Source organism: Anas acuta, chromosome 28, assembly GCF_963932015.1.
Source record: "Anas acuta chromosome 28, bAnaAcu1.1, whole genome shotgun sequence".
Taxonomy (NCBI): domain Eukaryota; kingdom Metazoa; phylum Chordata; class Aves; order Anseriformes; family Anatidae; genus Anas; species Anas acuta.
Genome location: NC_089006.1, coordinates 3,331,443 through 3,359,066, shown reverse-complemented (window position 1 = coordinate 3,359,066; position 27,624 = coordinate 3,331,443). Strand labels below are relative to the sequence as shown.

The 27,624-nt window shown below is 41.8% G+C and overlaps 2 protein-coding genes across 7 annotated transcripts in view; one reads left to right on the top strand and one right to left on the bottom strand.

The window, feature by feature from the left end:
- The window catches only part of LOC137845638 (GON-4-like protein), a 31,833-nt gene extending 8,264 nt beyond the window's left edge, over window positions 1-23,569 (top strand). For 3 of the 5 annotated variants that reach the window (XM_068663028.1, XM_068663029.1, XM_068663030.1), the window contains 23 exons: window positions 8-178; window positions 950-1,142; window positions 1,929-2,030; window positions 3,338-3,378; window positions 3,679-3,782; window positions 5,766-5,964; window positions 6,669-6,755; window positions 7,303-7,474; window positions 7,670-7,814; window positions 8,003-8,153; window positions 8,790-8,906; window positions 10,914-12,650; window positions 13,225-13,468; window positions 15,003-15,184; window positions 15,705-15,902; window positions 16,487-16,630; window positions 17,109-17,252; window positions 17,551-17,670; window positions 17,954-18,067; window positions 18,572-18,779; window positions 19,367-20,159; window positions 20,677-20,779; window positions 22,320-23,569. In XM_068663028.1, coding sequence (XP_068519129.1) covers window positions 8-178; window positions 950-1,142; window positions 1,929-2,030; window positions 3,338-3,378; window positions 3,679-3,782; window positions 5,766-5,964; window positions 6,669-6,755; window positions 7,303-7,474; window positions 7,670-7,814; window positions 8,003-8,153; window positions 8,790-8,906; window positions 10,914-12,650; window positions 13,225-13,468; window positions 15,003-15,184; window positions 15,705-15,902; window positions 16,487-16,630; window positions 17,109-17,252; window positions 17,551-17,670; window positions 17,954-18,067; window positions 18,572-18,779; window positions 19,367-20,159; window positions 20,677-20,779; window positions 22,320-22,469 — 5,619 coding nt within the window. In that variant the 3' untranslated portion in view covers window positions 22,470-23,569. Of the gene's footprint in view, window positions 1-7; window positions 179-949; window positions 1,143-1,928; window positions 2,031-3,337; window positions 3,379-3,678; window positions 3,783-4,224; window positions 4,265-5,765; window positions 5,965-6,668; window positions 6,756-7,302; window positions 7,475-7,669; window positions 7,815-8,002; window positions 8,154-8,789; window positions 8,907-10,913; window positions 12,651-13,224; window positions 13,469-15,002; window positions 15,185-15,704; window positions 15,903-16,486; window positions 16,631-17,108; window positions 17,253-17,550; window positions 17,671-17,953; window positions 18,068-18,571; window positions 18,780-19,366; window positions 20,160-20,676; window positions 20,780-22,319 lie in introns of those variants that run through there. The other 2 variants (XM_068663031.1, XM_068663033.1) reach the window with 2 other exon arrangements.
- MSTO1 (misato mitochondrial distribution and morphology regulator 1) lies at window positions 23,066-27,357 on the bottom strand. 2 transcript variants are annotated; one of them, XM_068663053.1, is made up of 12 exons: window positions 27,302-27,357; window positions 27,156-27,231; window positions 26,624-26,672; window positions 26,155-26,293; window positions 25,907-26,024; window positions 25,678-25,812; window positions 25,427-25,579; window positions 24,548-24,679; window positions 24,168-24,352; window positions 23,838-23,939; window positions 23,637-23,755; window positions 23,066-23,383 (listed from the first exon to the last, which is right to left on the bottom strand). In XM_068663053.1, the coding sequence occupies exons 2-12, from the start codon at window positions 27,156-27,158 to the stop codon at window positions 23,145-23,147; spliced, it is 1,374 nt and encodes a 457-aa protein (XP_068519154.1). In that variant the 5' UTR covers window positions 27,159-27,231; window positions 27,302-27,357; the 3' UTR covers window positions 23,066-23,144. The 2 variants fall into 2 exon arrangements, with proteins under 2 accessions (XP_068519154.1, XP_068519155.1); XM_068663054.1 differs by lacking the exon at window positions 27,156-27,231 and having other exon boundaries at window positions 27,302-27,348.
- Between the last annotated feature and the right edge of the window lie 267 nt (window positions 27,358-27,624).

Genomic DNA, 27,624 nt, shown 5'->3' with positions numbered 1-27,624 from the left:
TAATTAGGTGGAGAAGGTTACTACACCTGTTGTTAGACATATTAGTGCTGAAGTAGTTCCCATGGGACCTCCACCACCTCCTAAACCAAAGCAAAGCAAAGACAGCACATTCATGGAAAAGCTGCATGCAGTGGATGAAGAACTGGCTTCAAGCCCAGTATGCATGGATTCCTACCAGGTACTGTGTTTTGGGATGCTACAGTGGTATTTCTTCAGCTTGAGTTAAAATTTCTTTCTGCTCTCCTTTTGTAAATTTAAACAAGATGAATCTGTTTAGTGGGTAGCATGCAAGCTCCGTGAGAATAGAGGTAGCTGTTAGTACAAGGCTATCAGTGACACATACTTTTAATTTCTTGTATCATAACTACGCTTTATGCTCATAGGCTTCTCAGTTACATTGTTTTTACTGTTAACTGTAATTCTATGACATTTACATAAGTAAGGAAAATACCTTCCTTTTGAAAAAGAAATGGTCACTTTGGTTGTATTTTGCAGGCAGGTACGCTGTGAACATGCAAAGAAGCTTGGTTGCCAAGGCAACCACTATTTCATATTGATAATGAGAAAAATATTACTGATCCGTTCTACTCCACAAGGGTGAGGAGTTGTAAAGCAAGAGTCCTGCACTGTAGCTTCAGGTTAATTACAGATAGTGAAAACTGGGCAACAGAGTAAAATGTCCATGAAGGGGGCAAATATTGCAAGGGGGGGATAAAAGTTTAGGACAAAATAAGTGAACAATAGTATATTCGTAAAGAATAATAATTTAATAGCAAGAATAATGAAAGGTTGGATTTTTTGAAATACCAAAATAAACAATTCTTTGTGGCAAGAATCTAATATTTTTGATAGTGGATTCTTCTTGCTCTGATGAAAATCCTACTGCCAAAGAAGCTGTGAGGAAAGCAGAGAAACTGTAATTCCATTCTGCTTTTCCTTCATGTTTCAGTCTCTGGAAGACAGCCTCATTGCCTTCAGAACCCGATCAAAGAGACCGCTGAAGGATGTTCCTCTTGGTCAACTGGAGGCTGAGCTCCGAGCCCCAGATATCACGCCTGATATGTATGATCCCAATACTGCAGATGATGAAGAATGGAAAAGGTGGCTTGGAGGGCTCATGAATGATGATGTGGAGAACGAAGGTACGTACAACACATTGTTGCTTATTGGAACAGAGGGATCCTGGGGGTTTTTCCTCCTGTTCTTGGCTACTTTCTCTTCCTATTGCTCATGATATTCTTGGCTGGATCTATTATCTTGTTTAGCAATACGCATGTTTTTTGCACACAGTTTTCCTCATCTTCTGTATAGACATTTGTGAGACACCTGAAGTTAAAAACCCTCACTTTAAATATTAATTAGCCAGCACATGCGGTAACTGGCAAACATAAATGAAAGCTGTGTTGTTCAACCCTTAATGAATCATGCTGTGTCATGAAGCTGGCAGCATAGGTACGCCTGAATCTGAACATACCATGCTCCTTTGCAGGGACATGAACTGTTATGTTAGAAAAAAAAAAAATAATAATAATTTGTTCTTGAAGAGAGAAAACGGTTTGGGGCTTGACTTTTTGTTCTGGATTTACAGGTTACATAGAGTTGTACAATTGACTGTGAAACAAAAATTGGAATACTCTTCCAATGCATTGCAATACTTCATTCTTTCTAATTTTAGCTGAAACTTGGGTCATACAGAACAAATCTAACTTCTCTAAATGGGAATGACTAAAAATAAAGGTGGTTAGTAGCTTAGTTTGAAAAGAGGATGGAGTTGATATTGCTTTCATAAAAATAAACAGTTAATTTCAAGCAGTAGTCCTAGCCATCTTTGTGTAAGATCAGGCAATAAACTAAGTGCTTCTCTTCCTGGCTACTGTTTAGTCTTGGGGCGGCAGGGTAATGACGTTTCAAAACATGCTTCCTATTAGATGAATTAGATGATGATGATGACCCTGAGTACAACTTCCTGGAAGATCTGGATGAACCAGATACAGAAGACTTCAGAAATGATCGTGCGGTGAGAATTACCAGTAAGTCCGCTGGGAATCCCACTTCCTTTCTCAGTAGGATTAGTAATTTATTTTGAAAAGTGTTTTGTTGTAAAGGCTTTGCAGTGTAGGCTAATAAGTAAAAACAAACAAACAAAAAAAAATAAGTAAATAAAATAAAAAACACACTTTGCAGACTGAACACCTTTTCCATGCAGAACTGGCTTTCTGTGAATACGTGAAAGGATCTAGCCAGAGCTGCTGTGCTATCAGATGTATTTTACTGTATAGCACAGAATGAAGAATAATTTATAGATAGTGCAGTCTTTCATAAAGCTACAGCCAAATTGGAAAGTGAATGCCTGCCTTATGTTTTGAGTGTAATGAAATTTTCTTCAAGTCATTGCAATCTTTGAGTTACAGTTTAAAGAGCGTATCATTTATTATGTTCTCAATAAAACATATTTGTTTTAGGTCTTACTGCAGATTAACTTTGTTTTAACATATATTTTTTTCCAATTTAGTTTTTCCAAAATATTTGTGATTAAAAACAGTTTCAACAGAATTTTTCTGGGGCCCAGCAATAAAAAGGGGTATAATATAATGTGAGCCAGCCGTGTGTCCTTGCTGCAAAGAAAGCTAATGGTATCTTGGGCTGCCTTAGGAGGAGTGTTGCCTGTAGGTTGGGGGAGATAATCCTTTCCCTCTACTCAGCACTGGTGAGGCCACATTGAGAGTACGAGTTCCAGTTCTGGGCTCCCCATTACAAGAAAGACATGGATGTAGAGAGTCCAACAAAGATGATTAAGGGTTCTAGAGCATCTCAAATATTGGAAGGGCTGAGAGGTGGAGCTGGTCAGTCTAGAGGAGGATCGAGGGGGATGTCACCAATGTCTATAAATACCTGAAAGGAAGGTGCAGAGCAGGCTTTCTTGAGCAGTGCCCAACAACAGGACAAGAAGCAATGGGCACAAAGTGAAGAGCAGGAGGTTCTGTCTGAGCATCAGGAAATACTTCTACACTGTGCAGGTTACTCTGCCAGGGCTCAGTCTGCCCAGAGAGGCTGTGGAATCTCCGTCCTTGGAGATTTTTCAGAAGCAGCCTGGATGTTGCAAGTGGATATGGGTGACTCTGGTTGAAGAAGGCAGTTGGACCAGATGGAGCCAGAGGTCTCTTCCAACCACAACCATTCTGTATATATCAGAGGCTGTTCCTTCTCGGACCTCTGTTTACAAGAGGAGGGTTACCCTTTGCAAGAGAGATTCCTTAAATAGCTTGAGATTATGAAAGGATTGATGAGTGTTTCTTGCAAGAGGAATCTTCATTTTTCTTTTTAATTTTACTTGCAGAAAAGGAAGTGAATGAACTGATGGAGGAGCTGTTTGAGACAGTAAGTGATAAATTGGGTGTAACACTGAAGAGTAATAGATCTTTCTCAGATCTGGCATGAAACCACTAAAGCCGTAAGGGGGACCTTTGTAAATGTTCAGTGCTGAATATGTGCAAAAGACTCTACCATAAAAGTGTAATTTGGGGTGGAACTTACATAGGAACTTCCATAAATTACTGTAGAGATGAATGTACGTGCTAAGAGGATCATCATGAGCTTTAACTAAAGACACTTTGTAGTAAATGTACTTGTTGAGCTTTCTTTTTTCTGACTACTTTTTTCTACTGCACGTGTTGTCAGTTTCAGGATGAGATGGGTTTCTCAAACATGGAAGATGAAGGTCCAGAAGATGAAGATAATGTTACAGAGTCACGGCCAAATTTTAATACACCACAGGCACTTAGGTAGGATCATTTGATAGTTGTCATAAAACTAAATATTAATAATTCTTTTACGGTAAAAAGCCTTTGGTCACCTGCAGGTACTATGCCATCCCCTAAGGAGATAATGCCTTTTGAGAAAAGGTTGCTGCTTTAAAGGGTATCATCTCTTTTATCTGAAGGCCTTCCATATATAACCCCTTTATTACACAGATTCTTCTGGGAAAATGGCTTGGCAAGCTTTTAAGACACTTGCCTCGGCTGTTAAACAATAAAAACAACAGTTATCTGAGCAGTATAATACCTGATTGACAATGGCACAATGATTCAAAGTGATGGATAGAGACACTGGATACTGGGGTGTTGCTGCGTATGTTGTTTATGTGATCAAAGCTGTGCATGTTCTGTGCAGAGAACATCCCAAGCTCAATAGGTACTCTAGCTCTCTAATTCTTGTGCTTTACAGTGTGGTGGTGGGTGTAGTGTTCTGAACTCCTTTCAAAGAGGTAATAGTTTTCTTGCCTTTTTATTGTTGTTGTTGGGGGGGAGGGTTGATTGATAAAGTTCATTTACTGCCCTTACGTTTTTTTGATTATAAGAGACTCCTGAGGAACTAGCTTGACCAAGCGGATCGTCTCGTCTTTTAAGCAAATAACTTGTATATATTAGTAGCATTTCCAAAGGAAGAGAACTACATACAATTGCTGAGGCCTAGGTCTGAAACAACTATAAAATTCAGCAATTAACTTCTGATGATTTTTGATATGGGTTATACTAGATGTAGCACCTCAGAGAGAAAAGACTTTAAAGTGTTACTTTCTAGGTAATAATACAAGCCTATGTAAGAAATTACAGAAATTGTCTAAAGGTGAACTATGATAAGAATGGTGTCTCCTTATTTATGGGGCAGACCACTTCAAGATCAAGGTGTATCTGTTTGGGAAAGGAGCTAAAACGACGGCTGGAATTTCTTGATACTCTCTCTGGATGAGCAGTACCAGAGGAGAGCGCAGCGAATCTTAAACCAGCTACAGACTAAAAGCAGGGAAACTTCATGCTCTCTCTTACAATCTGTATGCACTTGTTTTTGGTGATGGCTAGTTTATTCTTACTTCGGTATGCTGTTCCTCTGAATTTTTTCTTCCCCAGTTTTATCTGTGTACAGGACTCTTCAAGTATGTTCTGTGGCAAAATACCTGTTTCCTGAGTTTATTGTTTTTATGATATCTTACATTAGATGCATCTTGGAACAACTTCATTTATAATCGACTTTAGGCCTGTTACAAAAGTAAAGCTGATAACTAACAAATCAGAATATTAACTGAATAACAAAACAAAATAAAATATGTATTTCAATTACAACATAAGACCAGGGAGGCTGCATGAAGTTAGTTTAGAAAAGAACAGAAATCCATACATACCCTTTTCTGCTACAGGTGTAGCTTTTGCTATCATGTCATCAGATGTCCAGTGGAATAGTCTGCATAAAGCTAGGCAAAACCTTAAAAAAAAAAAAAAAAAAAAAAAAGTGGCGAAAAATGAAGGAAGAAGAAGAAATAATAGCATTTGAGTCAGCGTGTGATGTTTCTGGAGATAATTATGGTAACATGCCACCCATAACACCTTGGGTTTGGACCTTGCCTGATGCTATAATTTAAATAGGGTCAGTTTTATTGTATTATAGATTATGTTAGCTCCTGGCTGCTCTGGAGTGTGCCTGAGCACTTGAGTACAACAAACGTGGAGCACTACTGAGAACAGTGAACAAGAGCGTTAGCTGTGCTTGGAATAGAGGTTAAGTGGAATAGTTTTGACATTGCATCCCAAAAGTAAAACAGTGTTACAGGGACGTACATTTTAAGAACTACTCTGTCTGTACTACTCAACACTTTGACAGAATATTTCAACTTGGAAAAAAAAAAAAAAAAAGGTAAAATATTCTAATGGAACAGGAATGGTGATTAGGTCCTATGCTTTTTATATTTTGGTCTGCCTGGTCTCAAACAGGTTTGAAGAGCCTCTGGCCAATTTGCTAAATGAACAACACCGGACAGTGAAGGAACAACTTGAGCAGTTGAGAATGAAAAAGTCTTCTATCAAGCCACCACAAGAGATAGAGAAATCAAAACCTCACAATGAGAAGCCTCTCCAAAGCCTTGTTCTTGACTGTACGCAAAGAAAAAGGCTCCAGCAGCAAATGCAGCAGGTAATAACATATTATCAATATTATATTCGGGCTATGGAATATTCGCTGTATGCTGCTGCAGCATGGGAAAGGGGGAAGCCAGTGGTACAGCAAGCACTCTGGCTTGCTGTTTCATTTTAGAAATTAATTGAAAAAGCTACAATTAACTATTGTTACTCAATAGAGTGTCATATCGTGGTGTGTAGCAGCAAGGAAAGGACAGAAATCTCTCAAACACAAGCTAAAGAAAAAGATCTCGGGTTATACATGTAAGGCAAATGACCTTTTTAATCTTTCAGCTGCAAAGCAAGGTGTATATTGTTTGAACATATATATATGTGTAGGGATTGCTGAAGTCATTCTTTTTGAAGAAACACTTAAGAAACACTTGAGTATTTTATTAGAAAAAAATCCTTTCTATATTGTTCATTATGGTGTGAATTTTTTTGTAAAAGCTAGGAATGTGTCCTAAGACTTAAACAGGTGATGTGTTCCAACTCTGTGGAATAGAAACTATAATATCAGAAGTAATTTTTATACTGCCTATTTGTAGTCAAGTTTCCCCTCAGTTCTCTATTGTTGGAAGGATTTCTTCTGAAGTCAGACGGATTTATTTTTTTTGTGGTGCTTGGGAGATGTTTCTTGAACCTTTATACTTAAGCTTTCCAGTTTCTCATGTTACTGATACGCTGATAATCCCTATTTGTCTGATTTTATTCTTCAAGCATGTTCAGCTTCTGACTCAAATCCATCTCCTTGCAAGTTCCAACCCTGCTTTAAGTTCAGAGGCCAGTACCACTAGGATGTTTTTGGTAAGGATATGTCTTAAAAAAAGAGCCAAACAAGCTTTAATTATCTCTGGTCACTGGTGATATTTAGAGAGCTTAATTTGTTTAACTGATCCCATGCAATTGAGAGAGACTACCACTAAACAAGACAATGATGTTAGCCTCCTGTTAGCATGCTCAATACTTGAAGAAATAAATCACATTTAATAAAAGTGCTTTGAAGTGGCATATCTTTGTAGTTTTCTACTGTTTGCTTGGAAATGCTAAAAACAAAGTACAAAAACTTCTGTAATTAGTGAACGTTCTGTGACCGTGATAGATTCCAGAAAGTTGGTGAATTAATATGATCAGACAAAAGTAAAAAAAAAAAAGATCTTTAAAGCAAAAAAAAAAAAAGAGATTATTCCTAGATTTAGAGTTCAAAAATAAGATAGAAGACATCTGTAGTGATGTATTTTTATGCCTGCGACTTCACCAGCTTTTACAGGTTAGTAGCTTAGTTTGAAAGCTTTTATTGCATTTACGTATGTGTTCTTAACCTTTTACCTTTCTTCTGTATCTGACTTTGTAGAATGAGCTTGGTAACTTTGCTCGAAGCTCTACGCTCCTTCGTCAGTCATTCTATCCTAAATTTCAAACAATGTTCCAGCCATGTAACCTGAAGGGAGCACTGCAGCTCATTGAAGATTTTCATGCCCAAGTTCAAGTTGACTGGAGCCCTCGGAAAGCTGTGAAGAAGAGTGGTATGTATACTTTTACTTTTTCCTGATCTAAATTTAAGCAGAAACTAAATAACATGCAAATTCTAAAAACCAGGAAGGAAATAGTATTTTCTGCAGTGAAGGGAATAACAGAAACAGTGTTTTCAAGAAGTCAGTAGTGAATAACACTATTTGCCCATGCCTGTATCTGTCCTCATCTGTTCATTCTTTACACAGCCAATGAATTTCCATGTTTGCCAAAGCAAGTGGCATGGATTTTGGCAACAAGGAGAGTCTTTATGTATCCAGAGTTATTGCCAATATGTTCCTTGAAAGCAAACCCTCCCCGGGACAAGATTATCTTCACGAAAGCAGAGGACAAGTAGGTGCTTAGAATTTCTGAATAACATGCGCACCAATGAACTTCCTTTATATGGTAAAGTTTTAGGATGCAATCTTTAAGAACAGCTGTCTGTTGTGAAACAGTGTATGCAAATAGCAATTTGAACTACTGTCTAAAAGACTGCTTTTTTTATTTTATTTTTTTTCCCCCTCTCCGTATTTCTTCAGTTTATTAGCTTTAGGTCTGAAACATTTTGAAGGGACAGAGTTTCCAAAGCCTTTGATCAGCAAATATCTCTTACCAACGAAAACTGCCCACCAGCTGACAGTGCGAATCAAGAATCTCAATATGAATCGAGCCCCTGATAATATCATCAGAGTAAGTGATGCATTCAGATTATGGACTGGTATTTTTCACATTTGTCTATCTGGTTCATATTTGTCATACAAAAAGAGATGTGCTGTTTGTTCCAAGGACCTTTTTGTACATATGCTGATGCTTTCTTAAAAGAAAATGTTATCCTCCCATGAAGGGTGACAGTTTCTTCAAAATGACCGTATAATTTTTACTTTGTAAGTATTTTAATTAATATTTTGACAGCCTAGAGCCTAATCTAATCTAATCCAGAGCCTAATTGCAAACAGTCCTGGTACAGCTGTAGCTTCAATAATCCAGACAAATTTGCATAAATAAATTTTAAATAGCAAAATGTAGATAAAAGTGCTGTCTCTGGTCAAGCTGTAGGTCCAACAGGCCAAATATCCTCTCCCATAACTAATGTCCAGTGCTGAAAAGAGAATAAGAAACAGAAACTTAAAGCTAGTACATGAAACTTAAAGCTAGTACATAACTGCTAGAACTTTGTGCTTTTTTTCTGAGAGAAACCAAGATGACAGTGAGCATTCATATGAACAGTTTTACAGAGCACAATTCTTAGCCTATATCCCAGCAGTTCTTGGACAGGTGTTCTGACCGTGGTTGTCTTGCCTTGCATTCTCTCCTCTCTCCACACAGTACTATAAAAAGACAAAGCAGTTGCCTGTTCTGTTCAAGTGCTGTGAGGAAATCCAGCCTAGTGAGTGGAAACCGCCCGTGGAGAGAGAAGAACATCGCCTGCCATTTTGGCTAAAGGTACAGTTTCTGCTGTTTCTTAATCCAGCATAGCTTTGTTTATTTCTTTTTTTTTCCTTCTTACAGTATAGGTTCAGAATGAGTTGTTTGGGTAGGCTACAGCTCTGAAGTCAAAAAGTAGTCTGACTGTATTGTAGGGGAGCCTGTGTTACCTTGGGTCCAGGTAGTAAATCTATCAAGAGCAGCACTTAGCAACATGAAGTATTATACACTGCTCTTGGTGTGACTGCCCAGCTGCACTACGGAGCTGAAGTTGTTGTGGATTTTCTTTGCTTTTTGGTGCATCCTTGTACATGATACATGGATGTATTTCTAATGTCTATTTTGATGTGTTTATTTTTTATTTTGACTTCGTTAATTTTTTAATTGACATAATCTGACCCTTGCCTTATGCATTATGGTTAGTGGTGTTGCTGTCTTTCCCACTGTGTTGTAGCCAGGAGAAAGTATTTGTTCTTCTTTCCAAACCTTTTAAGAGGAAAGAAGAAATCTGTGTTGGTTTTTTTTCACAGAATCACAGAATTGTAGGGGTTGGAAGGGACCTCCAGAGATCATCAAGTCCCACCCCCCTGCCAAAGCAGGTTCCTTAGAGCAGGCTGCCCAGGTAGGTGTCCAGACGGGCCTTGAATATCTCCAAAGAAGGAGACTTCATAACCTCCCTGGGCAGCCTGTTCTAGTGCTCTGTCACCCTTTATCACCCTTTTTGTGTTTTTCTTCGTAAGATGATGTTCACCTGCAGTGTGGCTGTTATTACACCTGAATGTCTCTCACTTCCTAAGGATTCTTTCTCTGAGATTCCTAGCACAGTGAAGACTTAAATTGGAGGCATAGTGACTGCACTGAGCGTTGCTCAGTGAGGTCTGTGTCTGAGGAAAAAATGAGATGCCCTAAAATCTAGTTCTCTTAATGGCACTGTTACAGTGAAGCTTCCCTCCCACAGCCTTGTATTTACTGAAGGAAAGCTTTACAAAGCAGTTTGGTTCTGTTGTTTCTTTTAGGCACTTGGATTCCTTTGAAGGCTCTGGAGTAAAACTTGTGAATGTTAAACATTGGAAGGCTCTGCAGGAGGATCTGGATAGGCTGGACCGGTGGGCTGAGGTCAACTGCATGAAGTTTAACAAGGCCAAGTGCCGGGTCCTCCACCTGGGGTGCAATAACCCCAAGCAGAGCTACAGGCTGGGAGATGAGTGGTTGGAGAGCTGCCAGGCAGAGAAGGACCTGGGAGTATTGGTTGATAGTCGGCTGAATATGAGCCAGCAGTGTGCTCAGGTGGCCAAGAAGGCCAACAGCATCCTGGCTTGTATCAGAAACACTGTGACCAGCAGGGCTAGGGAGGTGATTGTCCCCCTGTACTCGGCTCTGGTAAGGCCACACCTCGAGTACTGTGTTCAGTTTTGGGCCCCTCGCTACAAGAAGGACATCGAGGTGCTTGAGCAAGTCCAGAGAAGGGCGACAAAGCTGGTGAGGGGTCTGGAGAACAAGTCCTACGAGGAGTGGCTGAGGGAGCTGGGCTTATTCAGCCTGGAGAAAAGGAGGCTCAGGGGCGACCTTATTGCTCTCTACAGATTCCTTAAAGGAGGCTGTAGCAAGGTGGGGGTTGGTCTGTTCTCCCACGTGCCTGGTGACAGGACGAGGGGGAATGGGCTTAAGTTGCACCAGGGGAGTTTTAGGTTGGATGCTAGGAAGAACTTCTTTACCGACAGGGTTCTTAGACATTGGAACAGGCTGCCCCGGGAAGTGGTGGAGTCACCATCCCTGGCGGTCTTTAAAAGACGTTAGATGTAGAGCTTAGGGATATGGTTTAGTGGGGACTTTTAGTGTTAGGTCAGAGGTTGGACTCGATGATCTTGAGGTCTCTTCCAACCTAGAAATTCTGTGTGATTCTGTGAAACGGTAAATAAAAAATTGCTTTACTTTTAGAAGCGAGTTACTGCCTTTCTTCTGCAGTGCTGTTTGAAGGTAGGCAGAACCTGTGGATTGGACTAAAAACTCTCCTATTTCCTTTAGGCAAGTTTGCCCTCCATTCAGGGGGAATTGAAGCAATTAGCAGAAGATGCGAGGGAGATGCCAGGTTCACCTGATGAAGAATCTGACTTTTTGGGCACAGAAAAGGAAACTTCAGACACAGAATATAATGAAAAATACCCTCTACTCATGCCAAAGGGACTAGTACTGACCTTAAAGCCTCTTGCCAATCGATTCTCTAGGAGAGCATGGAGAAGACAGAGGTCTTCAGCTCTGAAGCCTGTCCTCATTCGACCAAGTCCTTGTCTGCAGCCCATTTCCAACACTATTAACATTCAGAAAACCATGAAGTTATCCCAGTCAGAGGCTCCACCCAGCAAAGTTATGGTTCAGATTCCTCGATTAATCCAACCAGCTACAGTTATGCAGACAGTGCCAGGAGTGCAGCCTTTGAATGTTCCAGCAGTGGTGGGAAGTGGGGATGGCTTGGAATTTCAGAATGTGCTCTCTGCTTCACATCCAGACTCCAGGCAAGCTTTCTCAGCTGCTTTACCACCAGCATTAGTGTCTTCAAATCCAATAACTTTTCAGCCAAAATTAATGTTACCAGCTTTGGCTGGAGCAAAAATACGCAAACCTTGTGTTCGCAAGGGATATCAGAAGAAAAAAGGGACAAAACCTGCCCCACTGATAAAGACTTCGCCTTTGATCCAGCCATCTCCAGTCATTCTTACTGTACCTGCTACCACAGTGAAAGTGGTTAATATAGGCAATGGTTGCAACATGATTCAGCCCATAAATACAACTGTTGGGAGAGGCACTCAGGCTATTCCAGTTACAACCTTGTTGGTAAATCCATCCACTTTCCCATGTCCATTAAATCAGCCTCTAGTGACTTCCTCAATTCCTTCATTGATAGTTTCTCCTAACCCTGTTGGTCTTTCTGCATCTTCTGTTGGTGAAAATGAAGAACAACTGAATCTGGTTCCTTCGTGCCCTGCTGGAAACAGCAAAAATTCCTACCCCACGGTGGAGCCCAAGGCTGAACCCCAGGAGTTGTATGCTGCTTACTCAGCTGTCTCCCCCAAGAAGGAATGTAGTACAAATCCTGCCTCTTCAAATAATGGCAGTCAGGAGATGGTAAATAAAAATGACTGCTGTAGCTGGACAGTGGTAGAAGGACAAGAGAATGCTTCAGAGCCGTTGTCTGTGGACCTTTTGCCTCATTTAGAAGATCCAGATGAAACGGTGAAAATTGAGCCTGAAGATTCAAATGATGCTATCAAGGAAGTAAATCCAATGCAGAAGAGGGATCTTCTGTGTGCTGAGGTGAAGGAGGAATTCATGCTGGGTCTTGGCCAGGAGCTGAACATGGAGGCCTGCTCATGTCCAAATGAGCTGAAAGAAATTAAAAAGGAGCATGCTGTGTGTGAAGAGAAGGGAGGAGAAGAAAGACGGGCTTTGCAGTCATCTCCCCATGATGAACAGCAGGTAGATGCAGCTGGTGTTACTGGACCACAAGTAAGCAGTGAGTCTCCAAAGAATCATTCATACACAGTGGATCTCGAAGCAGAATTCAGTAGCCCACTCGGAAGACCAGAAGATTCGTCTAGTATGGATGGCCAGTCTGTTGGGACACCAGCTGGCCCTGAAGCTGGAGGAGAGAGAGAAGGACAAGAGGAAGAAGACGATGATGACTTTGATGATTTCACACAAGATGAGGATGAAGAAATGTCATCAGCCTCAGAAGAATCTATTCTTTCGGTGCCAGAACTTCAGGTAAAAGCAAAGTTTTTAAAAATTGCTAATAATTTGTGTGCTGAAACAACTTAGTGACATAAGGGCAAATCACAATTTGATTCCAATTGGAAAGCTGGACTGTTAACCATATATTATCATGATATTTGTGCTGGTTTTGGAGAAACTGGACACCAGATATTTCTGAGATTTTTAAGTCTAAGCGAAAGGAATGTCTTGCAAAATTCCAGATTTAAATTCTGCTGATCTGTAAGGACTTTCTCAACTGAAGCTGTTCATTAAGAAATACTTTAACTACATTAATTTGCAAGACACAATTCCACCAAGCCTTTAAGAGATAAGACCATTAAGGAATCCTTTCTAACTTAAGGCTTTTTTACGTGTTCAATTCTGAGTTGAAGTTTGTGTGTGATACAAAAATGGGCAGTTCTAGTTCTTGTGGAATTCTGTCACTTTACTAGAACCCTCTGATCAGATATTGATCTGTGGTGGTGTTCAGCACTGTTAGGATTATAATGGAGTGAGCTTGTTGCTGAATGATGTTCAAAGAAACACTAAAAGAAAATAATGTGGAATTTTGTTGTTGCTTTTGAAGGAGACAATGGAAAAACTTACTTGGCTTGCAACAGAGAGACGCTTAAGCCAAGAAGGAGATTCTGAAGAAGAGAATTCCCAGGAAGAGAACTCTGAGCCGGAGGAGGAAGAGGAGGAGGAAGGGGAAGGAATAGAGAGTTTACAGAAAGATGATGAAGTTTGTGGAGACGTGTCAGAAGAACCTAAATCAGCCTTCACATTGACAAAGATGGCCCCACAGGTGGAAGCCCACAGAATACCACCAGGTAAATTTTGTTGACTTCTCTTGATGAGGGGTATAGGGAACTGCTGTCTGCATTAAAAGCAAAACCATAGGGAAACTCCATCTGGGTTTAATTTCACTTAGCATTTCTGAGCTTAGTATTGCTTTCCATCTGAAAAATTTATAACAATCATCATTCTGTAAGAATGGCTCTTAACGCAGAAGCCCTTGCATATGTGTCGTGGTTTAACCTGGCCGGCAGCTAAACACCACACAGCCGTTCGCTCACCCTCCTCCCTCCCTCTCTGGGATGGGGGAGAGAAACGGAAAGTGAAGCCTGTAAGTTGAGATAGACAGTTTAATAAGACAGGAAAATAGTAATAACAATAATAATAACTATGATGATAATAGTACTACTACTACTAATGTGTACAAACAAGTGATGCACAATGCAATTGCTCACCACCTGCTTACCGATGCCCAGCCTAACCCCAAGCAGTCCGGGCCCCCTCCCCCGGCTAGCCACCCCTATATTTTGTTTAGCATGACGTCAGATGGTATGGAATACCCCTTTGGCTAATTTGGGTCACCTGTCTTGGGTCTGTCCCCTCCCAGCTCTTGCTGCACCCCCAGCCTGCCCGCTGGCAGGACAGAGCGAGAAGCTGAGACGTCCTTGGCTTGGTGTAAGCACTGCTCTGCAACAATTAAAACATCAGCATGTTATCAGCACTCTTCTCATCTTAAGCCAAAACATAGCATTCGACCAGCTACTAGGAAGAAAATTAACTCTGTTCTAACTGAAACCAGGACAATATGTCAGCTGAGCATCTTCAGTTTGTTGTAATGCATTTACGCTTTAGGAATTTGCAAACATGAGATGTGTGCCTTGTGTCAACTAATACCCCAAATCAATACAAGAACAAGATTAAATAGTCATACTTTTTAAGTTGAATTTTGTGTTATAATGTCATGTTGGGAACAGTCAAGGAAACAAAGTAACAACTTTACAGAATATAGCAAGCAGTAGATGAATTTAAACAGGGATCTTTGAGGAGGTGGACCCAGTAGACCAGCAGATTCCCAAGATTAAAGACACAAAAATCTCAAGGTAGCAAATCTTTGCACAGTATTTCATTCCATATTATCTGACACCAGTTAGTTATCTGTGATGTTAACTGTATATGTGCAAGTAATAAGCCAGAAGAGTAATTTGCAAGTGTTAAGTCCAGCTCTGATGCTCATATCGCATCTGTAGTTTTGTCCCTGGTATTCAGTAGATTTACCTACTGTTTTTTAGCAGACTGGTAGCTGAGTAGCAGCTAGGGTCAAAAATGGGTTTCTTGATGTATCCAGAGACTTTTCTCATCAGTTGCTGTAAGCAGCCAATTTTAAATGTTAGCCAGCCTGACTAAAAAGAGGTATTTTGCTCATACACATACAAGAGGATGTAAACAGTTAACTCATTGCTAAGTCCGAAAACCTACTTCTGTATCGTAATGTTGGTCTAGAGGAGTAGTCATCTGCCAGCCCAGAGAATGTGTAAGTGCATGTACAACTTGCTTTGTGCTTCTTTACAGGAGAGAACGTGAAAGCACCTGGGAAAAGCAGGAGTTCCCACAGAGCCAGAAATAAGAGGGGACGGACTCGTGCCAGCAAAGACACGTCAAAGCTGCTCCTCTTGTATGATGAAGACATCCTGGAGAGAGATCCCCTGCGGGAACAGAAAGATCTGGCATTTGCACAAGCCTATCTAACCAGAGTAAGCCAGACCAATAAATAACCCAGAAACAGGAACATCGCACACTGTGAATCTTCACGGTTCCCACCTGAGACACACAACTGTCATTTCTAACTGTGGGTGCCAGTTGTGACTAGGATGGAGTTACCTTTCTTCTTAGCACCCCATTTGGTGTTACTTCACTTACTGAATTGTCTTTATCTTGATCTGTAAGATTTCTTGCTTTTGCTCTTCTATTCTCTCCCCTGTCCTGTTTTGGGGAGGCAGGGAGTGAGTGAGAGGCTGTGGGGGTCTTTAGCTGCTGCCTGGGGCCAGCCCACAACACTGGGTCAGTTTTAATTTCAGAATTTCTTGGGTCTTGAATTTGGTTCTTTTCTGTCTTATGAGCAATCTGCATTTATCTTTAAGGAAGAGATTTTCTTGGCCCAACAGAACTGGAAGCATTATATGAATGCTGGGTGACAAGTGATCAGAGATTGCCAGATTAATTTATTTTCTTCCTGAATGTTAGGCAGTCCTATAAAGGTCTTGTTCTTTGCAGGTGCGTGAAGCATTGCAGCATGTTCCTGGGAAGTACGAAGACTTCCTTCGTGTTATCTATGAGTTTGAGATTAGCATGGACAAGCGAACAGCTGTGGATCTCTATTTCACTTTACAGAAACTGTTGCATGACTGGCCACAGTTGCTCACAGATTTTGCTGCTTTCCTTCTACCAGAACAAGCTTTGGAGTGTGGACTGGTAAGTAGAATGAAAGAAGCAGACCAGAATTTAAGCAGACAATGACAATGCTTGTGGGAATGAAAGAATGAGGAAATCTTCCTAGGGCAAGGGAAAACAGGGTAAATCAGTTGATTACCTTCTGTTTTATTGGTTGGAACTGAAAAGTCTAGTGTCTGTTACAAAACTCAAATACGACTGTGGGGAATCAGCTTTTCCAAGTTGCATCCTAGAACCTGACTGCAGAGAGGCAACATGCAGCAAGTGGAATGGTTCCCTTGTCTCAGAAATCTGCCTTCCACTTCTTAAGATACAGGCTTTCGCTCATTACATTCCTTCTGAATTTTCTTGTCTTTTGTGCATGGGGTTGTGTGGAGGAATGGTTGAAGTAAAATTTTACAGCTTATGGAAGTATTGATATACAAAGTGCTGTTTATTTCTCATCTTCCACCTCTTCCCAGTTTTGCAGTGTGTATCCGTACAAATGGAAAACAAATAGCAAAAGAGGAGAGGTATTGTAATAGTTCATTTAAGCCAACTAGAGATACTTGGAAATACATTTTTAGATGTGAGGAGTGAATCTTTTTTTTTTTTTTTTTGATCAGTTTGAAGAGCAGCAAGCATTTGAAAAAAGCCGGAAGTTCCTCAGGCAACTGGAGATTTGTTTTGCTGAAAATCCTGCCCACCATCAAAAGATCATCAAAGTTCTGCAGAGTTGTGTGGACTGCCTTCCGCAGGAGATTGCAGAGGTAATGGGGGTTCCAGGTACCTCCTTTCTCTCATAAGTCCTCAGAACACAATATGCTAGCTTGCTTCACTGTTCCCATGTGCTGCTCTTCGAGACCATGAGCATTTACCAAGTCTGATCTCCCTCCATGGGATGTGGTAGAGAATCAAAGCTGCCCTCCTCATCAGGCTTTACGATTAACTGTCCTGCCTGAGTCTCCTCTCTCCTATCTTCACCTCATTTTTTTCACCTTGCCAGTGACATTTTAGCTTAGTGCCTTCTGCAGAGTCTGCCTAGAATTTTGGAGGGATTTTTTTTGCTAATTTGATAGGTGAATATAGAGTGGTCTCAAAATATTCATGAGGTAGTAACAATGCAAGTATAAAATTCCATGTTGGAGTAATAATAAGCCTTGATGTTCTGCTTGCCCTAAGAAATCCTTCTAAGAATGTGATGACATGGAATGAAATGTCTGTTTTCTCTGGATTTCTTTCTTTCAGCTGAAGACCCAAGTGTGGCAACTGTTGAAAGGACATGACCACTTGCAGGATGAGTTCTCAGTTTTCTTTGATCACTTACGTCCCTCGGCCAACCGCATGGGAGATTTTGAGGAAATCAACTGGACAGAAGAGAAGGAATATGAGGTGGAGGAATCTTTTTGCAAGACCAGAAAAGATAAAAGCAGAGATAATAGAAATGTTTCAACTTGAAGGACTCAAATTGTGGCTGCATCTCCAGAGTGACTGAAATAGCAGGGTGGGATAGCTGTTGGTGGACTGGAACAAACTTCTCAAATGTCTTTACAGCATTTTTGACTCTTCTAACATAGTTGAACTGGTGGTGCACTGGAACTGAGCTCAACAGTCAGAAATTCATGGGGAAAATGAAGTTTGTTCTTGTGAGGAGCTATTACGATAAGAAATTTTTGTTTTGTTTTTTTAGTTTGATGGGTTTGAAGAGGTGTCTTTGCCAGATGTAGAAGAAGAGGATGAACCACCCAAGATGCACACAGCCTCAAAAAATAAGAAACGTAAAGAGATCGGAGGCCAGAACAATGACAAGGTGGGCCTGGGATATCTCACTAGTCCACGTATTTGGACTCTAAGCAAACATAAGTCTGTGAGGATAAATGTCTGTATAGAGATATTACAACAGCCTATAAAGATTTTAAGAAAGGGAATGAAATGTTTCCATTGTGCTTTGCTTGCTAGCAGTATAATTGTTTTAGTTCTCTCAGGGTACACACAGAGTGTTGCTCCAGCCCTTCCTGACTCCCTTTGGGGTTAACCTTGCCCTGACTGTCATCTTTGTGCACATTTATCAGCTGGAGTCTGTCTGTTTCCAGGAGGTCGAGTGGGTGGATGGGATGAAGGAATGTTCATGTTCCTGCCATGAAGGGACTATCGACCTTAAGCTAAAGAAAAGCAAAAGGAGGACCTGCAGCCACTGCAGTAGTAAGGTTAGTTGATAGGCCAAGTCATTGGAGTGGTGAGTAAGAAGAACAGTTCCGTCAAGAACTGTTCTGAACGTCACTGTTTTTTTTTTTTGTGATGATCTGTTAAGCCTGGGACCTCCCGTCTCTGTAATGTGTTGGGGAAGAAAATAAAAGATAACCAACAGTGTTGTCTTCTTTGGAGCCTTGACTGCCCTACCTGGCCTTCTCTCGTCTTATCTCCTTCATGCTTTCTGTTGCCCTTCCTTGCTATGCTAAATAGTGTCGATTTTGACGTTCCTTTGAGTTAAAAATAAGGCTATTTTTTTTGGTGGAAGATTCTTGTGTGGCCACTATATGGAGAGAACTCTACCTATTCCTAATAATAAAGATTCAGCTTCCTAAATGCAAACATATTGCCAAATTGAAGGCTTAATTAGAGTCAAGTAATGCTTTGGAAGAAAGGCTGAGGTGTTAGGTTTGGATCAGTATACTGTGTCTATAATTACATGCCTATATATTGGTTTGCAGGTGTGTGAGAACAAGTTTTATAAAAATAAAGATTCTCAAGAACTGACTGCTTCCCTTGTTCAACAAGAATCGAGTCCTCAGCCTGAAGGGAAGGATTCTGGAATGTCTAAGGAACCTGCGGAAGAAAGCTTGGAAAGCAGAGATGAGGGAGAGGATGTTCAGCGCAGAACAAAAACCATATCTAGGAAAGTGGACTCTCTCACATCAGGTATGTGAAAGTCTCGTGCGCGGACAGCTGCTATCATTTTTGTCCAAACTGGTTCCCACACTGAGATAATAACTTCTAATATTTCTTTCATTTTTTCCTTGTCTTCATCCACTCTAGATGCTTTAAACACGCATATATCCAGAGCATTGAAAAAAGCTTTCCTGACCAGAGAAATACTCTCCAGTTTTTATAACTACTGATACATTTAAGCTTCTGTTGCCAGTATATTAATCTTATCCCCAGTACTACCTGTCCATGATACTTTTTACTTTTTTTTTTGCTAGTTTTCATGTTAGCACAACTCCAAATAAGATAATTTTGTTCTGAGCTGCACACTTAAGCTCTTTCATGTGCTCATCATTTCCCCTTACCTGGTTATAGTAAGCCTGAACAACATTGATTGCAGAGTGCACTCTTTGAAGTACAGGATGTGTAAACTGCAGCTAGAACTACAAAGCTGCTCCCAAACTGTGTTCTCATTTACAGCATTATCCTCTAGAATCCAAAAATCTATTTAAGTAAATTAAAATTCTAGAAGTTTTTTTCTTACTAACAGCTAGTCTGAACTTGTATGGGTTTCTTACCAGGATCTCCCCTGGAAGGAGGAATCGTCTGTGGCAGACACGTATCTTCAGAAAAAGCAGCGTTGCCTGATAATCAGGTTCAAGAAGCAGATGTCAGTGCTGTTGTGAATACCACAAAAGACAGTCATTCTTTTATCACTGGACCTGGATGCGCACACCTACAAAAAACTACTCAAAACCTACCTCAAGAAACCAAAGGCAGCCCTTGCACTGAAAGAAGTGTTAGTGACGGACTAAACCAACAACATCAAGGAAATGCAAATACTTCCCTTGGGTTGAGCAGAGATGTGCTGTTGTCTTCTCATTCTGCTCCAATGAAAGGTTTAACAGGACCTAGTTCCTTTTCTGGAAACAGTTTGTATCAGACTGAAGGGCTTCACTCTGAATCAGCAGACAAGTATGCCATCTTTGGTCACTCTTCAAAGTTAAGCGCGAGAGAGTTTGAAGGACCACCTTTGCTTCTGGAAGGAAAATCTGAAGCAAAGCAAGGCTGGATAACACCAGATAGAAAGACAGCACTGGGTAAGAGCTGCTGCTCACAGTCCCCCAGTAATTGTGTTTTGGAAGCAGATGATACGAGCTGCATTGGAAGTTTTCCTGAGAACAGATTAAAGTCAAATGCAAACAACTGCTTCCAGGTGCATCAGCATTCTGAGGAGCTAGAGTATAGAGTGGTTACTGCCTCCCTGGATCAGAAGGAAGAGGAGCAGCAACATCAACGAGTCACAGAAGCAACTGTGTGTGCCAAGAACAGCAAAGTCAGCTCCACCGGGGAGAAGGTTGTCCTCTGGACCAGGTATATCTGCCTTAATTGCACCTTACAACTTCAGTGCGTTCAGTATTTGGCTTTGTTTGGCGTTCAAAGTTTGGCTTTGATATTTATAGAGAGTTCTTTATTTTCATCTTTTTCTCCCATTTTCTAATGTCTTCTGCAGCTTCCCTTCTTTGAATATTCTTGCCTTGTTTCCTCTAACCACAGTCCATCGTAACTGCAATCTTGGGCCGATCAGAAGTATAGCCTGCTTGTGGCAGTGTAATTATTGTAATACTCCAGGCTAGGAAAGAAATGTTTTTCCCACAAAAAGCTTATGAGAAAAATACAAACAGACTAGACGTGACTCTGCTTAGAGATGTGTCTTGCGAGTGGTGGTAGTAGTAGTAAATGATCGGGGCTGCTGGACTTGTTCCATGATTAAGTTTTTAAGCTTGATCTTTAGATCTGTACTTTGGAACAAACCTCTCAGGTTTGTAGTGGTTGAAGTGTGTTAATGCTCATTTTTGGCTGCTTTCATAACCATTGTACTGCCTTGTAGGGAAGCTGACAGAGTCATCCTTACCACCTGTCAGGAGAAAGGAGCCCATCTGGAAACCTTCCATGCCATCTCACAGAAATTGGGCAACAAGACTGCTAGTGAGGTAAGGGGTTGGTGTGAAAATGCCTGCATTTGCTAGAGTGAGTGGGGAAAAGCGGGTGGGGGGGTTGGCTATTGTAATAGCCTCTCAGACCTAGTTTTCAATTTGAAATTTGATGCATCAGAGAAAAAGAATCCTGACTGCAGAGTCATGAATTTTTTTCAGACAAATTATATGATTATTTGCTGAAGAGACTGCTAATGAAGATCAAAGTTTTAGAGGAAATGACTATGCAGCAACATTATAACCCTGTTAAATGATTGGCACCATCACAGACTTCATTTTTTTTTGAATTTTCAATTTACCTGACTACCGAAGAGAAAGAAGCTATTGCCTGTTAGGATAGTCAAGTCTCTTTACAGAGTTTTTTTTTATTTTTATTAATTGATCAGCTTCCTTATGAAGAACTGCTCAGTCAGATTAAACAACAGGTCTGATGTCTTGTCTGGTAGTAGGCCCTACTATGTGCTCAGTGAGAACAGCAGAAGTATAGGAATTAAGTAGTTTGTCCCCATCGTGCTGCTGTTATTTTCATTAGTGTGTCATTTTTAGGGATTTAAGTTGGAGATTTCACATTAAGCCACCTTACTCACAGGAGATGGGTCAATCACTTGTCATATCTAATGCTTCTATTCCTGAATTTTGCCTTTTTTTTTTTTTTTTTTTTAAATCTAGCCAAGGATTTGTGTCTGTTTGCTGTATGCTATCCATTCTTTTTTTTTTTTTTTTCTGACTCTTATAAACTTTTCTGTCAGGTAACCAACACCATGTACATTTAAGAATCTACTATAGATCAAATATGGATTGTATTTTCTGTTTTTTCCCCCAAGAAGTATGCAATTATACCTGCATTTCTAGTGCATTTTGATCAAATGTTATGTGGCTTTCTACAGCATGTGGAAAGTGGTGGTGTTATATTATTCCAAAATCATTTGTACTGTTGACAATAATTTTGTTTGTCTGAAAGGTCTGTAACACGGCTGTCTTCCTTCACAGCCATTTTAGTTAACCCAGTTTGAAGGGTGATTATTACTTCATCCCCTTGAAACTTGTTCCTTATTGCTGTGTCTTAGTTAACTGCAATTGTTTCCTTATTTATTAACTGATGTTTAGCTACATCTTTTTTCCCCTGAGTATTTAGGCTTTGCTGTCTGGAGTTAAGTGCTTGTCTGTGCCTGCCAGCTTTCCCTATTCATGAAGTTTTTTGGAAAATTCTGACTTTTTCCAAAAGGCTAACAAACTGGTATTTTGCAGTGGAACCAAAAAAAATGTAACGCCTGACTTGGTCCTTTTTACATTACCATTGTATTCTAGCCTTGTATTTGGTACCAGAAGTATTTCAATTATGATACTTGGGTTGTCAGCCCTCTATTTAAGTACAGGGAACCTGTCTTCCAAAGAAAACAACCCTATGCACTTCCATTTCTCTCTCCCTTTATGTTGAGTCTTGTGTAGAACGTAACCCTGAACTTCCTAATATGAAACTTCTATTTCACATCACTGTTCAGGCCACTAATCATCTTGAATTTCCCTTGGTTTTCAGGTATCCCACAGGTTCAGAGAACTGATGAAGCTGTTTCATACATCCTGTGATGGGAGTTCTGAAGATGAGGAGGATGCAACTAGTACTAGTAATGCAGACCAATTGTCAGATAAAGATCTGCTGCTTTCTGAAGAAGAACCTGATGACTAAGGGTTTCCTGGTTTGATAAGCTGCTGACTGAGAGCTGTTTGCCAGTTTGCTGCTAGACAGGTGCTATGGATAAAGGAAAAAATGCTTTTGCAGGTACTTAATATGGCACCTTTTTTGGTTCACTTTCTTGGTAACTTCTGACAAGCAGCACTTCTCCATCTGTATCAAACTAAAGGAACAAAGAAAGTGTTAACATCCTTCAGAATCTATACAGGGTACTTCAGAAACAAAATGACAGGGCTGATGTTTGTGGACACTGACATCTGCCTGTCACAAAGACTTCAGCCATCAGACCTTTGCAGAGAATGTGTAAATACTGTATAATAAGATGTTTGTTTTCATGTGGAACACATGATTTTTTTGTAATTTTTTTCCCTTGTGTTGATTGTACATGGGAAAGTTACAGAATTCAAATTGTATTTATTGTGTGGTCTTAATCTAACATGCAAAGCACATGAGTTTGCAGAGTTTAGAAGAACCAACCACCACCAGAAGAAGCAGCTTTCCTCCTTTACAACACGACTTCAACTAGGGGGACAACTTCTGCCAGCCTTTGTAATAGGGTTAAATTAAAAGGAAGGAGCAGAGGGGCCATCTTCAAGCACCATTTCCTTTATTTTGAAAGCAATCTTGAAGAATATTCTTCCTTCCCCTATCTCCAGTAATAAAGACGAGTCAGTCTGAATCTGTTTCATCTTCAGATTTATCGTCTCCAAAACCTGTCTCATAGCATTGTGATAGAGTTCTTAGTGCCTCTACAGCCTCGTGGAAGTCAGCCTGTTCTACTCCTGCAGAGAAAAAGCTGGCCCATCGTCGAATATTCAGCTTCTGTACATCTTTGTATAAGCTGTAGAGGAGTGTGTGCAGAGCAGATGAAGACTGCAGGGATGTTAATACGGGGATACTTTCAACAGCTGCAGGGAAAGATATCTTTGTTTAAATACAGCCATCAAACTGTGTTTCCCTAGTCTATTCTACTTAATGATCCTCTTGATAAGCAGTTGCTTTACTTGAAGTAAGCATAGTAAAAAATGTGCTTCTGACTCAGTTTTTGCCCTGCTAACTCAAAGTGCTTTCTAAGGAAAAAAAAAAAAACAAAACACTTTAGCTCTGTTAGACCCTACTGCCCCTTTTTCCTGTTACAAAGTAACTTTAACTACACATCACCTGCTGCAGAATAACTGGTAGGTTTGTCCAGGAGGAAGCCTTGTCTGGTCAGCAGAGGAGAAAAAAAACGGGGATAGGGAGGACGGGTCATACACGGCTGCTCAAGAACGTGGAATGTGCTGTAAAGAAGAAACTGAATAAAGTTACACAAAACTCTGTCCTCCCTTTCTAGTTGGTATTCCCTAATGAGACTTTACCAACCTGAATGCCCCAGGAAACACAGCGTGTGAATACTGCTGCAGAATTTGCTCAGCTGTCTCAAAAGCATGGAGTGGAGAAGTAGGCTGCTTTCCTGGACAGCTGCTGCAAAGAAAAAAAATCATGTTTTTTTCAGGTGGAGGGGGGGACTTGAATGAAGATGGTGGTGACTTAACTGCTCTTTAGTTGTTTTGCTGTTAAACTAGCAGCATAATATCACTAGCCTGTCTTAAGTCAACTGACACTCCTAATGGAAAGGCAGTAATTTTATACGAATTTAAGTCAGAAGTTGCCAGAGTTCTGAAGGAAAAGTGTAGTGCAAACTTTGATTACCTGGTGTGACCTTCTTTGCTAATTCCTCTTAGCACAACAGACTGAGCAAAACAGCAGCTGACGTTTTGCTCCCTACACGAAGACAGCAGCTTCCAGGGCAGGTCCTGCTGGTATGCGTGTAAAACATCTGGAAGCGAGTGGCCATTCACAGCAGGAAAGGGAACAGAAGCCCACGCAGCTGCAACCTGTGAGTTGGAGAGGGGGGTGACAACTCATGGTCTGTAATATGCTCCCCATGCTTCTGACACAGGCCTCTGTCCTATAAAGAAGGTGCTTACATTGCTGCATGTACATGAAGTAGAATAACACCAGCTCTTGTTTACAGCAGTAGCTCAGGTAAAGCTGAAAGAGTTAAAGGGTGCTGTTCTCTGAGCCCTTACCTTTCTCCCAGAGAAATTAAGTGTTTCAGCAAGATGCATCATAGAGCCCCGAGAGGAACAGAGTCGGTAAGGAACGGTAAGGGTATCAAGTGCTGCTGCCAAAATTGCACTGCTGTGGTAGTTAAGTGACGCCTATGGAAGATACAAATAGAACTGTTACAGGACAAGTTTAAACTCTTCTGTTCCTTAAAAATACATACAAAAAGCAGTTAATTTAAACAACAGCCTATATATATATATAAAAAAAAAAAAAAACAACAACAATATACTAAACCATTATTTAAGATTTTGGGTAAGCGTCAGCTGTTGGCTAACAACTAATCTGTTAACTTGTTTTCTTGTCAGCAGATTTTTAGTTCCTGGACAGGGCTTGAGGTGCATACCCTGCACCTCTAGAATACCTACACTGTTAAAAGCATGTTCTGTTCAGTTGATGAAACTGTAATGGAATGAAGTACTGTTCATACCTCAAGCAGACTATTGACTTAGAACTAGCTTTGCATGTATTTAATATACTTCAGAAATCTAGTTTCAGCTGCAACAGACTGACAATTAAAAGTTAACAGTAATAATGCAAATAATAACATGGAACAGGATCTAAGAGTGGCGAGTAAAGTATTTTTTTCAGTGCAGAAACTAAAAATAGTATACTAACTAAAAGCATGCAAAAAGAGAAACTCGTTAATCTTTTTAAAAGTTAAAATGAATAGTAAGCCAGCAGTTGGGTCTACTGACAGGAGAAAAATCATTTGTGCTTAGGAGAGCACCATTATAAAATACACAACTAAAAATATGCAGAAAATATTTTGAGCATCAAGTCGTAACGCTGTAAGCTACTAAAGAAAGCATTTTTTAGGTAAACTGCTACACAGTACATACATCATAGTTAATGTAGGGAAATGTAATGGGAGGTTGTGGCTTGAGTCCTAGACTCCCATTGAGCGACATTGGGCAAAACAGCGAGCTGTGACTGGAGAGGTGTACAATTCCTAGGACTGTGTTCATCAGCCTGTAAAAATTCTTCTGAAAATCCTAGGGAGAAAAATCCAACAAATGTATTCTTAAAGATGCAAATGAGATGCATGATAGCTTTACTTGCTTTTAACTTGTGTTTTTTTTCAGTTACTTACCCCCATGTTATGTATGACTGGAGTCAAGCCCCAGGTCAGGATACCTTTTCCTGAATACTCATCATAGAGCAATTCTGTCACCTTGGCACCAACTCCAGAGAACCCACTGTATAGGTCACAGAGGACTTGAAATCCCTGTGTAAAACAAGAGATATGACATAAGTTTCTGTTTAATCTTAAAAGAAGTTTGTTTAAAAAGAAAGGGGTGGGGTGGACTGAGATATCAAACCTGCAGATAATCACACTCTTCGACATAGAAGTGCAACCGATCTTCCAGCTCCTCGACGCAGCCATGCTCTTGCAGGAGCCTTTCACCTTGTCCAAAGGCTTCTAGACGACCAGACTCCCTAAAAAGTAGAAAAAGCTCTTATTCTACTCTATCTTAATATTCACCTGAAGCCAAAATTAAGATCCTGTTCTGGATAACAAATTCTGAACTAAATGGCTGTTGCCTTTTAGCCTTTTGCTAAGACATACCCGTTGTGATTGTACTGCTGGATGACGTAGATGCTCCGGGGATGCAGCTGCACATTGAGGTAATCGGACCAGACCTGCATGCTGCTGCCTGAGCAAACATCCCAGGAAACATCGAGCTGTGCAGGGGCAGAAGTCGCATCTGTAAAGAGAGCAGTGTGAAGAGCCAACATCTTTTCCACTCTGAATATCCCCTGGATAGGAAAGGCAAATGGGGAAAAAAAGCTTCCCCTGAAATTGTATGGTACAGTTGCTCAACCTGTTTACTTCTTTAAACAAAGAAATGCTATCACGTAACTTTTCCTCTTGTGCCCCTGCATTAGTTCAGACAAACCGTCTACCATCAGTCTGCAGTCACGGGGGCTGCTCTACCTTTCCACAATTCTTTGATCTTCAGCAAGGAAACCAAAACCATCAGGATTGTACATATCAGGTAGGACAAAAATATAACACACAAAAAGCACGTGCACACCTTGAAGAGAAGTGCCGGAGCTGCTCTTTCCATCAGAAGAAGCATCTCCCTAAAGAAAAAGCCCGGGGAAGGCAATTACGCGATGCTTTGCCTCTTCTTTTCGTGGACGTACTGGAGAGAGCCCAAGGTGCGGACACCAGCCCGCAGACAGGGCTGTAGCCCCTCCGTGGGGAGGGGAAGCTGAGAGCTGGGGCTGCTCAGCCACAAGGAGGCGGCTCCGGAGGATCCCATCCACGTCCATCCAGCGCTGCCCGGAGGTGCGGCGAGCGGCAGGCTCCTGCCAGCGGCGTCCAGCAGAACCTCCGCGTCCTGCCGAGGCTCTGCCGGTGCACCGGGAAGCACGGCCCGGCCGGGCGGGTGACGGAGCCCGGCACGGGTACCCAGCGAGCGGGGGAGCCCCGAGAGATCGCGGGGATCTCCGCGCGCCACCCAGACGCGGCGCTGGGCGCCCTGCTCGGACGGGGAAACCGAGGCGAGGCCCCCGGCGCAGCCCCGACCCCCGGCCCCGCTCCTCCCTGCCTCCCTCCCTCACCATCCGCTGCCCGCGGTCCCGCGGCGAGGCGCCTCCGGCCGGCGGCTGCTCCACGTAGCTCGCCACATCCCCGCGCCTGCAACAACGCAAAGCGGCGGCGGCTGCCGGCTGCCCCTCGGCGGCCTCCCCCCCCCGCCGCTACTCACCAGGCCGCCGGAGCCTCCGGGCAGACGGCGCCGCGCCCCAGCGAGCCCACGCCGCCTGCAAGAGGGGAGCAGCGGGGAGCGGGGTGGCCCCGCCGCGCCCCGGCCTCCCTCCTCCGTCCCTCCCGGCGCTACCTTTCAGCTCCAGCGCGATGAGGCGCGGCGTGCGGCTCTCCTCGCGCCCGCCCGCGGCCCGCAGCAGGGTCCCGGCAACGAGCTCGGCGGGGCCGGGGGGCGCCGCGGCCTGCGGGGGCGAGCGAGTGAATGAGCGCCGGGCCCCCCCCCCGGTGCCCCCCGGCCTCCTCCCGCCGCCCACCTGCAGCCCC

Excerpts from the sequence above, each read along its gene's own strand:
- MSTO1 (XM_068663053.1), bottom strand. Across the intron at positions 26,294-26,623 it reads CTCCGGCACTTCTCTTCAAG|ATGCGACTTCTGCCCCTGCA; the intron begins GTGTGCACGTGC and ends CTCTCTTTACAG. Across the intron at positions 25,813-25,906 it reads AAGAGTGTGATTATCTGCAG|GGATTTCAAGTCCTCTGTGA; the intron begins GTTTGATATCTC and ends TGTTTTACACAG.